The 13136-nt window shown below is 41.6% G+C and overlaps 1 protein-coding gene across 1 annotated transcript; it reads right to left on the bottom strand.

The window, feature by feature from the left end:
- Window positions 1–1343: 1343 nt before the first annotated feature.
- On the bottom strand, window positions 1344–11437 carry DYNAP (dynactin associated protein). Its single transcript, XM_074953756.1, is given in 11 exon segments — window positions 1344–1478; window positions 2387–2454; window positions 2457–2523; window positions 3574–3687; window positions 3819–3928; window positions 6485–6638; window positions 7218–7451; window positions 8409–8615; window positions 10239–10285; window positions 10288–10477; window positions 11249–11437. Coding segments are annotated over 11 exon segments (1515 nt in total).
- Window positions 11438–13136: the final 1699 nt, after the last annotated feature.

Below are 13136 nucleotides of genomic sequence, written 5' to 3'. Positions count from 1 at the left end.
TGGGGCTAGTACAGTGAGTGCACAATCATTTACTTCAGCAACAGGAGCCAGTGTCTTAACTAAAACATTGCAAAGAGCTAAAGAGAGCTCTGTAGCAACTATAGAATTATTATTATTGACAAAGACTACAGAGTTATCCAGCTACATCCATGATCAATTCCCTGCCATGGCAGAGGCCTCAGGCAGCCTCCTGTGGGCTGCAATATTGTGGTCTAATTTCGGTTGTTGCATTCAGTGTATGGGTGCTGGGTGGTGTTGGTGGCCTGTGATATACAGGAGGTCAGACGAGATGATCTGGTGGTCCCTTCTGGCCTTAAACTCTATCACTCCGACTCTGAGTAATACAACTGGTATGCCTATACATTAGAAATTGAAATCAATGGAACTACAAACCTGCTTAAAGGTAAACACATGTGTACGTTGGGGTTTGTTTTTTCTGGTTTTTTTTCCTGAACTGGGGCCTTGGGCTGTATTCATTAGTTTGTCTAAAACTCAGATTCAGAATTAAAGGTCAGAAAATAAGCTAATTATTTAGTCAAAACAAAAAGTATATAGAGATTCAAATCTGCCTGGACAACAGAAATGCGGATGACAGGACAAAAATCACTTTTTTCCTACAAATGCATTTCACGGATTGTTAATCCCACTTACTCCATAATGCAAGGCGATGGTCACTTAATTACAATGCAATAAAGGGCAATAGTAGAGTTCAATTTATAGTGACTACAGGATTAACTCCAAAGTATGTTCACAGTGCCTTAGAAAAGAGACTCTTTTAAGCCAGGCTGACTCTAAGGTAAAAGGAGTAGAATAGCATACGTCTCCTGAGTCCCCATCCAGTGCCCTATCTGTTGGGCTACAGTTAGTGGAGGGAAAGCAGGTATGGCCTGAATGTATTAAAGGGCAATTAAGAGCTTAATCCTGAAAATACTGGGTAGTTGGGTATAGTGCTTGCTACTATAAGTAGTTCCAGTCAAGAGACAAAGAACCGTGTCCACACGGTACATGAAGGGTGGGGAGTTTAAATACAGTGATTGTGTGTAGCAATGTAAATTTCAGTACTTTGGTGGGAAAAGGAGAGTGAGATGAAGTGCATGAATTAATAGACGGAACAGAGCAAATACAGACAGAAAATGTATTTGAGTGGCAGGAGCCACCTTTATTTACAAAATACTTTAAACAATGCTGTTACTCAAATACCAACTAAAATAACTACATAAAAGTTAAAATGAGATTACTTTGTTTTCTGAACAGCTCCCCTGGATAAACAGCAAGAAAGGCAAAAAGTACTTTTAAAAATAAGGCAGTGAAATTTAATTATCTTTGGCAATTAATATTAGCTGCTATGACAGGTTAATTGCCTGGTCCTCACTAAACCTTGGGATCTTCTTAAATTCCTCCTGCTTCTTGAAGAAAAGCTGGGCTAGAATATGATCTGCTGTGGCATGGAAGTAGTCATCCATATCAAGGGTTTGCAGCTATCAGAAATACCATATTTCAAATAGAAATAATTTATTATTCGATGATCCTTTTATAAGACTATTAACAGCACAGACGGAGTAAAAAAACCACACAGTTTATGAGAGCTATAGCACACACAATAAAAATATAAAACAATAAAAAGCATACCACTTACATAACACTTTTCATCAAAGCTATTAAAATCTTAACCATTTCTGGACATGCCTTTTTTTTTTTTTTGGAATGGGAACAGAGAAAGTTCTGAGCTATGTGTTTAAGAATGTTTGTGTTCTTTGAAACTCAATAGTTTCTAATGCTAATAATACAAGTAGATTATTGAATCAGAGAGATTGAGGGTGTAAAGTTTGTGTGTGTGCGCGTGAGCATGTGTACATAAACACACACACAATGGCCGGTTAATGAGTTGGTAATACTTAAAACGGTAAATGTCCTATGAAATAAGGAACAAAGCTAGAATAGCAGTTGCTTCCACGCTCCTTTGCTGGATATCATTATCACAGGATATGTGTAATCACAGGTCCGTGGCGCCACCCATGCTCACCATCAAGCATGTTGGCCTGGTCAATGCTTGTGCAGATCCCCCTTTCTGTGGTACCCAGGGGCTATAGTGGCCTTTGCAGGCTGATCCACCCACAGCATGACGAGCAGACAAGCTCTCTCTGTCTTGCGTGTGCGCACACACACACAGTACATAGTCTCGTTCCTCTTTTTCCTCTCCAAGGTGGTGCTTTAGTGGTGCCTCATGAAGGCCCTTCACACCAGAAGTGAAGCTCACCGTCAGGGTAGCTGAGCGTTACTGGGTGGGTAGCAAAGCATAAGGCAACCAATCAGGGAATAAGTCCAATTTATGCTTCCCGCCCCCTCAGCTCCTGCTTATACAGTAACTGCCATTATGTATTCTCACCTGGTTGCCTGTGCTGAATGCTAGAATCAGAAGCAAATCCTCATCACATGTGTTTTTGATATAATGGGGAAAAATACGACATCTCCAATGCCAATATCAAAGTCAGTGGTAATTTTAGATGAAACAATAATTCCCACCTAAACAAGAGATGCAGCGATTATTCCTTGCTGGAAAATGTTCAAAATATCCAACAGTACACGTCAAGATCACTCATCATAAGATGAATTAAGAATTACAGCTCCAATTCTGAACTGAGATCTGCTAGTGCAGACCCAATGGCGTCAGTGGAGCACCAGACAGACGCCGGCATCCACAGGGGAAGATTGTGGCTATTATTATTCAGTGCCCCATATATGGAAAAGGGGTTCATCAGAAGTTTCAACTTCTTCGCCTTGTCAGGTGGATTATTAACATTATGAATTTTGGCAATACTTGGGTCAGCTCACATGAAATGCAGGACCCTTAAAAAGAACCTTTAAACCTCTTTGTTTTTCAAAGGGTTGTGACCACTGCTGGGCTATGTGTTTGATACCTTCAACCCATCCATTACTTCCCTTCTTTTACATCAGATCCCTTTGTTGTGTTTATCAGCTTCAGTTTAAAGAGGGTGGTTTTCAATTATGATCTTAGTGTGTCTTTGTTTGTTTGTATTATGTCAAAACAGAGCCTCAAGCACCCTGGTAAGTCATGTTAATTAGTACTAATCAGAGCAATAATGATTATCTGGGCCTTCCTCTTGGCATAAAATCAAGACCACCCCATTTTCCTTTCTATATCGTACTTACATGTAGTGATAGGGACATAGTGAAACATTGTCTCCTAAATCTTGTTGCAACTAACTTACCCTGCTTAGGGCCGGTTCCTCAGCAGTGCTGAATCAACAGGATTCCCTCTTATTTTGTCTACCCTCTTTCTAAGACCATAAGAATTCCTACCTGAAGCAGCTTGCTGCCTTTTCCCTAAATGCAGAACAATAATGGCTAATTTTTCTCTCCATTGTGGTAGTGTAACTTCTTTTTGACTTAGAGTTCCATCAGCATATCTCAGAGAAAATTTAACCCTAAGATGAAGGGTGTGGATTTTGGAGTTTTACAGTACTAACAAGAATCAGAAATTTTTCTGAAACCATTCCAATCCTGCAGCCCTAACTCAGACAAAACCCTCATTTAGTTTATGTAACAACTTACCTTTCCACAGCCACTAATGACATAGCCCATCTCGTTAGCATTGAAATGAAAATGAGGTTGCCGTAGTCCATTGCTGTATATCCTGATAGTTCCTAAGGTAAGACTATTTTCATGCTGGAAGTCAAAATAAGCACAACATTCATATGGCAACATCTTAGCTGTGTGTGACAATGATGACGAACTCACATGCTTCACAATGTTACCTTACGTTTCAGCAACGAGAATGCTCTACTGAATATACATACCATTTGCAGTGAGTCACTGAAGATTTTCTCATTGTCATTTAGACCCACTCCATTTTTGCGAAAGCGAGCCCACTGAATTACTCCCTCTGGAAGTTTGAATTCTGTTGAATCTGAATGAATGACAGTTAAATGAGAATTACTAGAAAATATTCCCATATGTTATTGGTAATTAATTGCCAGAAGATTTGCTTTTAGCTAATGTTGCTTGATTATCGACCAAGATCATGAGTCCACAGTGGGGACTGAATCTGGGACATCCAGTGCTAAAAGCATGAGCATCTCTACCTTTAGCTAGTTAATAGACTCCTATCCTTTGTGAAGCAGCTACCGGTGAGGGATACATAACACAGACTGACCAGCGGTTTATACTTGCACAGTATCCCACTCTGACACATGCAAGCAACAATTGTACAAATAATAAGAAATCTGAAATCAGAATTTCTTCTTGAGTTTAGACTAAGACTAGTAACTCGGAACGTATTCACTGATATTAATGGCAACACCGAAAGCTTCTTTCTAGCCACTCACTCATTAGCTGTGAGCTCAAACTTTTTATCATGAAAAGTAATTGTTCTGATGGCAATGATTTCAGCTGTCCTGAATCTTGCAAGGTGCTTTGTTATTAGGAGTGGAGGGTGCTCAGCATCTCCCAGGAAATGCTCAGCACCTTGCAGGATTGAGTGCACAGTGTGTGAGCATCATGCACTAGAGGCTGATCCACTTTATACAAAACATTTTGAAGATGATAAGGTAGTGCTTTCTATACACCTTCCAAAGATGGACAACATTTCACCTTAAACAGGTCAGTCATGGTGACAACATTTTCCATGTGCCTGAATTAGACAGGTCCTTATTCACATACTGATGTTAAAAGGCCTGTAGTATTATACCTTGAGCATACTAAAAGTCCCAGGAAGTTGTAATTGTTGCCTTATTTCCTTTAGGTAATTTGGACTTCTTTGTGCCTACAATGGCCTTCTCTATTCATTCTCTGGCACTGACAGTCTAAGGAGTACTGAAACATTCTCCAGACAGAGTTGCCTTTGGCTCATTTTGCTCTACCTCCCCCGAGGACAGAGTTCAGCTTTCCTTGGAGTGCACCAGCCAACTCCTCAGGTATATCAGGGACCCATCAAAATAAGTTTTATTGGCAATATACGAAAGAGAGAAAACTATAAAATAAAAAATTAGTTAAATACACATACTCCCAGACCATACTACAGTGGACCTCACAGGCTGGCACTTTCCCTGAAGTTACAGAAGAAGAGGTTGCTCATCTTGTGCAGTAACTGGGTTTTTCAAGATGTGTGTCACTATGGATGCTTCACTTTAGGTGCTAATGCGCCTCTTGAGCCACGGATATGAGATTTTCCCTTAGCAGTGTCTGTTCGATCTGCACATGCACCCTATTCCTCCTCATGTCACACACCAAGGCTACACAGGAATACGCAGTTGAACTGCCCTCAGTTCCTTTTCTACTCAAATGTCCCATGGAAAACAGTCTGAAGCAGAGGGGAAGGAGGCCAGCTGGAGGGATGCCAGACTCAATGGTACCTGTTCCAGGGCCAGAGTCAATGGCGCCACTCAGGTTGTTGGAACCTCAGAGTGGCCCGACGTGGATCACACTCTACTAGAATCCCTCTGCCCCGCCATCCTTGGTGTTGGAGATCGACCTCTATCAGTCTTTTTCTGCTTCCTTCTTACCGATGATAGAGAGCAGTGCTGAGATTCCCTCGCTGAAGCACTTTTCTTCAGCACCCGGGATGTTGGACAGTGCCGAGTTTCTTGAGAAGCAGAAGGAGCGTGTTTTCTCGCTGTGGGAGAGGAGGAACTGCGCAGAGTCTCCCAAACAGTAGCCAGGGCACTCCTTATGGCAACTGAACTACCCGGCTCCGAGGGAGGTGAAAATGCTGCCTCCATGAGGATACATCTGAGCTAGTGTCTCTACTCTTTTTGATGAGGTCTTTGGTAAGTCTTTGTAGATCTTACAGCGCTCCTGCACGTGAGTTTCCCCCAGACATTTAAGGCAGCTGCAATGTGAGGTCACTCACAGGCATAAGCTTGTGACAAGAAGCAAAGGCTTAAACCTCAGAGACCATACACTAAATGCAACAACCGAAATTAGACAAAGTATTACAGAGGCTGCCTGAGGCCTCTCTGAGGCCTATTAGACTGCCTGAGGCCTCTGCTTAATATTGTCCCTTTTATTAAATTACAAATTGTTTCTAGACTATTATATTACTATTTCTCCCTTCTATGACATTTAATTTTTACTCTATTTTATCAACATAAAAATGGTCATACTGGGTCAGACCAATGGTCCACCTACCCAGGTATCCTGTCTTCCAATAGTGGCCAGTGCCAGAGGATTCAAAGGGAATGAACAGGACAGGGCAATCATCAAGTGGTCCAGTCCCAGCATCCAGCAGTCAGAAGGCTAGGGACACCAAGAGCATTGGGTTGCATCCCTGACCATCTTGGCTAAAAGCCATTGATGGACCTATCCTCCATGAACTTATCTAATTCTTTTTTGAACTTAGTTAAATTTTGGCCTTCACAACATCCCTGACAATGAGTTCCACAGGTTGACTGTGCATTGTGTGAAAAAGTACTTCCTTCAAAACAAACAGATACCCCATTTATATACCAAGTTCTTAGTTATGTACCTTTGAGATTATAGAAGTATCGCCACAAAAGCTTGTCTGGAGACTGCACATAGCTGGCATTCTGAACAAGCTCTACTAAGTTTGGTGGAAGGTTAATGGCCTGATCTTCTGTTTGTTTCTTGAATGTTCTTATAAAATTCACTCCACCTTGAGGCTAAAATACACACAATAAAAATGTTATGTTAGCAAATGCATGAAGCAAACAGGGAAAGTAGAGCAGTTGATCAAGTAATGTGCTTTTCACCTTTAAGACATACTGAAGGTCTGATCTGGTAAGACTTGCTGCCATGCATTATCCCATATAATTCCTAGCTCTATACATATTTTAACTTGATTTTATACTTTATTCAAATCCTAAAGAGATTTGAAACTGAAACAAAATGTAAGTCCTCTCTCATCTCGGTAGATGCTACAAATTGTTCCATGAAGGAGGGAGTGTTTGCTCTCTCCCTATGGAATGCACAGTTTCCACCATGAGAACCTGCAGATCCCGATGGATCCAGCAGATACTATGAGCCTATATGCTAGCTCCAGGGACCCTTGCCCCACTGTGACAAGGACTAGTTTTAACGATATGAGAGGACATTGCTACACTGGGGACATACAAATCCTTCCAGGTGGGAGATAGGAGATCCAGGCAAAGAGGGGATCCTCCACAAATTGATAAGGGGCATGGTTGGGCCCTTTTTGATTACTTTCAGCAGGACAGAGTTGTATATGCTACTGTTCAAACCTTTCATGATCTTGCTGCTATGTCTTCTGGTGTAGAGAAAAACACGTCATCAACATCCAAGGTTTGAAGTTCTTCGTGTGTTGTAAAAAACAGCAGGAACAAACAGTCATCTTCTCCCACATTCTTTACCCAGTGCAATGTGTTTTTAGGGAAGAAAATCACTTGGCCCGTGGTAACATTGTATGTAGTTATTATGCTACCACCAGCATCAACACCATCAATCCAGGCACTACCCTGAAACACAGGCAGAGCGACAGAACAAGATCATGAAAGAAGCAAACAAACATTGGTTTTTCCATAGTGAGCTCATAAATTGTATTTGCCTACATTTTAATAATTCAAACATATATGTGACTGATGGTAGCCCACTCTGGTGACAGTCCCACTCTTACTCAGCTTTTGAGAGACCAAAGCAAGAATAGTGCATTCAGCAATAAATTGTTGGAAGGCCCAATTTCTTTAAGAAACACTTAATAAATTTTCTCTCTCTCTCACACACACACAAAACATTAAGTTATTTAGAGAAAGCTATTAATGTTATGATTATAGTTTAAGAAGATTCAAACTATCGGGGATAAGGACCATGTGTCTGTGGAATTTCTTGCACAATTGCTCCCCAATCCTGACTGAGGCCTGTGAGTGCTACTATGATAGAAATATTAAATACTTAATAATAAAAATATTGTTAGTATTCTAAGTATAGCCAAGAGTCAATCTTCAAAATACATAACACTTTGTTTTCACAATTATGTACAATCTCTAATTATTCCTCACAATACCCCATGAGTTAGTACTGTAAGTAACTTTTACTATCCCCATTTTACAAATAGAGAAATGGATAGTCAGAGGAGATATAACAAACACTTTCAAATTTGGGTGCCTAATATTAAGCACCTAATTCATGTGCAGGCACCCAGATAAGTAGCTGAATTTTTAAAAGTTCAGAGTACACAAAATTTCCACGGACTGCAACTATTACACTTTGGTTGGAGCTGTGAGCATATAGTATGTCTGCAAATCACGACACTTAAGAACATAATTTCAGGCACCAAGGTTTGAAAATGTGACACACGTTAACCAGTGATAATGCCGTCTTTATTATTATTTAGCATTGGTATATCAGACCATAGGCGGGCATGATGCTTTACTTAAAAACTTACAACAGATGAAATTAAAATAATCAGGTTGTACCTTTAAGAGAAAGCCATGTTCATTGGCATTAAAGTGCCAATGGGGGGCCCAGAGCCCTTTGCTCTTGATCCGTAATGTTCCAAAAGTCATCTTAGACCGCTGATTGTTGATGCTTGTTCCAAATTCCATTTCTTCATCACTCGGATAATCATTTACATCATACCTAAATCTTGCCCATTGAATATCACCCCCAGGAAACTGAAATACCTAGCAAATCATCTTATAAGTTATTCTTTATAAGTATTGGACAAAGGCAAAGCCAGTGGGGAAATGAAGGGAAAATATTGAGGGAATATTTCAGAACATTACTTTATATGGAGATATGAGATTTGTGGGAAACGCAGGGAATTCTTGGTGAGGCTTCTCTAGCTATGGGTTTAGTACACTTTTGATGATCCCACACATACGTTTATACATCAAATTGCTATAATATCATTTTTTTACAATGATTGATAAGGAATGGTTTTAAGGACAAAACTCTCAGAAAAATTACTGGCTAAGAATCACTTTGTAGGTACATCAAACAAAAAAAGTGGAAGACCTGGGGTGAAATCCTGGCCTTACTGAAGTCAATGGAAGAACACCCACTGACCTCAGTAGGGCCAGGATTTCACCAGTCAATTAGTGTGTATCTGCTATCAAAAACTAAACAAATATAAGGCTGACATGGCCTATCATCACCTTGACCACTTTACTTTTATGTTGTACTCCCTTCCCCCTTCTCTTTCTTTGTCTTTTTAGACACTGATTCAGGAAAGCACTTAAGTACATGCTTAAAATTAAGCACATGTGTAAGCACCCTTCCTAAATAGAATGTTTTCCTGAATCAGGGTCTTAGATTGTGAACTCTTAGTGCTAGGGACTGTTCCTTCCCATTTATTTGTACTCCATCTAGAATAAATCCAGGAATTTTAAAAAGTCACCTTACATTAGGGAAGTGTATTACGGGACACTGTAATCTTGAAAACCACATTTTTGTGTATGTTTGCACCTCCTATAGTTACATCTAATGCCTAACAATATCAGAATTGGAAGAAATTAGAAATAGACAATTTTTTGCTATTTTTTTAGTTCCTTTCATTTGTATATTTGACAGCACTGTATATCAGTTTAACTGCCCACTGTCTAATCAATCATCTTCTTTCTTGTGGGAAAACCCTTATAAACATGAACATGGGATCAGAAAAATCGATATAAATATACTTTTTAAGGATTTAAAAAAAGAGTCAAAACATACACTTTAACATCTGGCTCTATGAAAACTGGAGTTCTTCTCAAATTGGTCAATTTCTAAAAATTCAGTAAGTTTTGAAATACAGAGACTAAACTCTGAAGTAATCTAGCTGTTTGGTTTGTACATGAACTCTAATGCTGTAAGTCCAGCAAGGTGAGTGAGGCTACTGCTGCCTAAAATGAGACCATCACATTCATTTTTATTTGTGATCAAAGAATACATTTTAGCTCGGTTCTCAAGACTTCCAGTTTCAACTAAATGGCTTCTATTTGTATTCTAGCTTTCTGAAAATGTTTAACATGGTTTCACATGGTATAGTTTCACTGCTAAATTTCAAAAGCTGACTTCCTTTTAAAACTCTGTAATTTTGGTTATTTAGACATCTAATTTGTAGGTCCAAATAATGATATATCCAAAAGATGTAAATTGCATTTTGGATTATTTATGAATCATAATCTCTTTGTGCCTGCAATTCTGTGGACAGAAAAGGAGAGAACCAAAACAACAACAACAAAAACAGGCCAGTCTGAAAATTTGCCTCCAAACTTCTATATTGAGTACAATACTACTTTTTGTAAGAAGAACAACTGCTACACCTTAGATTTACCCAGATGATTCAGAAACTGGAATTTGACATCTACTTTTTTTTGTCTGACATTCTTATTGGGCTTTTTGGAGAGGTTATTTTATGCTTTTGAATGTTTATCTCTGTCATAAATCCAGTGTTATTAATGCAGACCAAGGCAATAATCAGCACTCCTATGATGGTGGAGATGATGCAGGCCAAGAGACAAACTAGAAAGATGTTCATTAGCGACCAGTGGCTCTTTCTTTCCTACAAGACATTTTAAAAACCAAAGTTATTAGTTAGCAATCAGAACAATAGTTAATGCAATGATACCTGTGTAATCAAGACTGGATACCTTTCCTGAAGGTATGCTTTTGTCAGACAAGTTAGTGGGCCCAGTATAGGAGTAACTCAATGAAATTTTTATGGCCTCTTTTATGGTCAGACTAGATGCTCTAATGGTCCCTTCAGGCTTGAGGTTTATGAAATTATGAATAAATCTTAGAAGCGCTTCACACCAGGGGCCTGATACCACAGGCTTTATTCGTGAGTTACACACATTGTATTCTTTCAAAACTCCTAGCTAGCTAGCTAGGAGTTTTCGTTAGTGCCCATCAACGTAAGCACTCCTCATGTGAGCAAGGCTTGCAGAATAGAGCCTAGATCTCCCTTGGAATATCAATACAAGCTGCTGGTAATAGGAGAGTGGGGTGCGGGGAGAGAAAACCTTTTGTAGTGATAATCACCCATTTTTTTCATGGTTTGTGTGTATAAAAACATCTTCTGTACTTTCCACAGTATGCATCCGATGAAGTGAGCTGTAGCTCACAAAAGCTTATGCTCAAATAAATTGGTTAGTCTCTAAGGTGCCACAAGTACTCCTTTTCTTTTTGCAAATACAGACTAACACGGCTGTTACTCTGAAACCTGTAAGGGTTGAGTGTCTTTTTGTAATGCCCAAATAGAGAATCTTTTCCACGTGGCCAAATAAGTGGCTCTGGTAAATGACTTTCTGCTACCAAGAAGGACCTCTCTAACAGGATCTGAGCATGTGAGCTCCGAAGGGTTTAGCCACAGAGTTTCCATGCCATGAAATGGAGAGACTGCAGATTGGGATGCTGGAGGTGGCTGTGGTCCTGCATGATCAAGTCCAGGACCAGGGGCAGGGTTATCGGTGTGTCCACCGACACGTCTAGAAGGGTGATGAACCAGTGTTGGTGTGGCCATGGTGGTGCTATTAAGATCATTGATGGTCCCTCCCTTCTGAACTTCACAAGGACCTTGTCCACAAGCAGGAAGTGGAGGAATGCCTAGAGTAGATGGTCCTTTCAAGGGAGGAGAAAAGCGTCAGAGTGAGCCCAGGCTGTGATTCAGGAAGGACCAAAACTGGTGACACTTCCTGTTGTATTTTGTTACAAAGAAATCTATTTGGGGAAACCCCCACCGTTGGAAGATGTTGATCACAACATCCGGGCAGAGGGACCACTCGTGATTGTGAAATGACCTGCTGAGATGATTGGCCAGTTCATTCTGGGAACCTGGAAGGTACAGTGCCTCTAGATGTATCAAATGGGTGATGCAGAAGTCCCACAGCTTGAGGGCTTCCTGGCAGAGGGGAGAGGAGAGAGCACCACCCTGTCTGTTTATATAAAACATTGCTGTTGTGTTGTCGGTCAACACTGACACACATCTGCCCTCCAGATGGTCCTGGAACATTGGGCAAGCAAGACGGGCCGCTCTTAGCTCCCTGACATTGATGTGCAACAAAACCCTGTGTAGAAGCAAGGTTGCGGAAGATTGGCGAGGAGACAATTGGTGGATTGAGTACGTGACTGGATGTAAGCGGAGGATGCAGGCAGTTTCAATGAACTTTGTCCGACAGACCCTGCCAAAAGATACTGTAGCATAGCTCAGCATATTTTTGCCTGTAAACAAGTTAGTTTATGTAATAAGTATAAATCATACATATAAGAATGTAACCAGCTGTGACCCCATGTAACCCCAAGATAAGAGTGGAGAATATAGTGCTGCAGAGGACTCCCCACCAGCGGAGTCCTGCCTGGTCAGCTGTCCCGAATGGCCAGAGTCCCCTGCAGCCCCTCCGCACGTCCTAGGGGCTCCATGCGCAGACTGGAGCGTAAGTTAGTTCTTCCTTCCTTCCTTCCTTCAAGCATAGTTTACTATTCTTAGGCCTGAGTGTCCTCCTTCCGCTGGTATCTCCCCCTCCCCGGCCCTTGCCGGCACAATTGGCGTCACGAACAGGATACCAGTGGAGGGATGTCTCTTTGGGAAAGGAAGGATAAGGGAGAGAGAGAGAGCCGCATCCCCGGGTGGCCCTCCACAGGACGGTGGGCACCAGTGGCTTGCAAGCTGGTGGGGTTGGTTGCCCCCGCCGCATGGCCAAGCTAGAGCAGGAGCCGGGGGTTACCCCAGTTAGGCTGGAGGAACTGATATCCAAGCTCCGGCTGGACAAAGTAGGACCCACAGAGCGAAAAGCAGAGGGGAACCTGGGATGGGTCTTCCTGACCGTGCGCCACGCGGTGGACAAGACACTGCTGGTTCAGCGCCAGAGGATAGGAAGATTAGAGGCTGATTTGCAGCAAGCAAACGAGGCCCATTCACTAACCCAACAAGTCATCACTAGTACAGCTGAACAGGCCGAGCGGTTAGAGCACCGATGCGCGGTTATGACGGCTTGCATTGCGAACCACCGGCGGCGAAAGGGAGGATGGCAAGACGTGCATCCCCTGGCCATATGCGCACTGGTGCGCAAAAGCAACTGGGATCCAGAGACCTGAGATGAGGATATTTGGGAGACAAACGAGGACGAGTCTCCCGGGGAGGGGGATGGCGGGAAGGTGGGGCTGTACCCACAACTGCAGCCTGTTGTTGAGACATGATACGAGGGACCACACGGGGAGAACAA

Source organism: Natator depressus, chromosome 5 (assembly GCF_965152275.1).
Source record: "Natator depressus isolate rNatDep1 chromosome 5, rNatDep2.hap1, whole genome shotgun sequence".
Classification (NCBI taxonomy): Eukaryota; Metazoa; Chordata; order Testudines; family Cheloniidae; genus Natator; species Natator depressus.
This window is presented reverse-complemented; position numbering and strand designations above follow the sequence as displayed.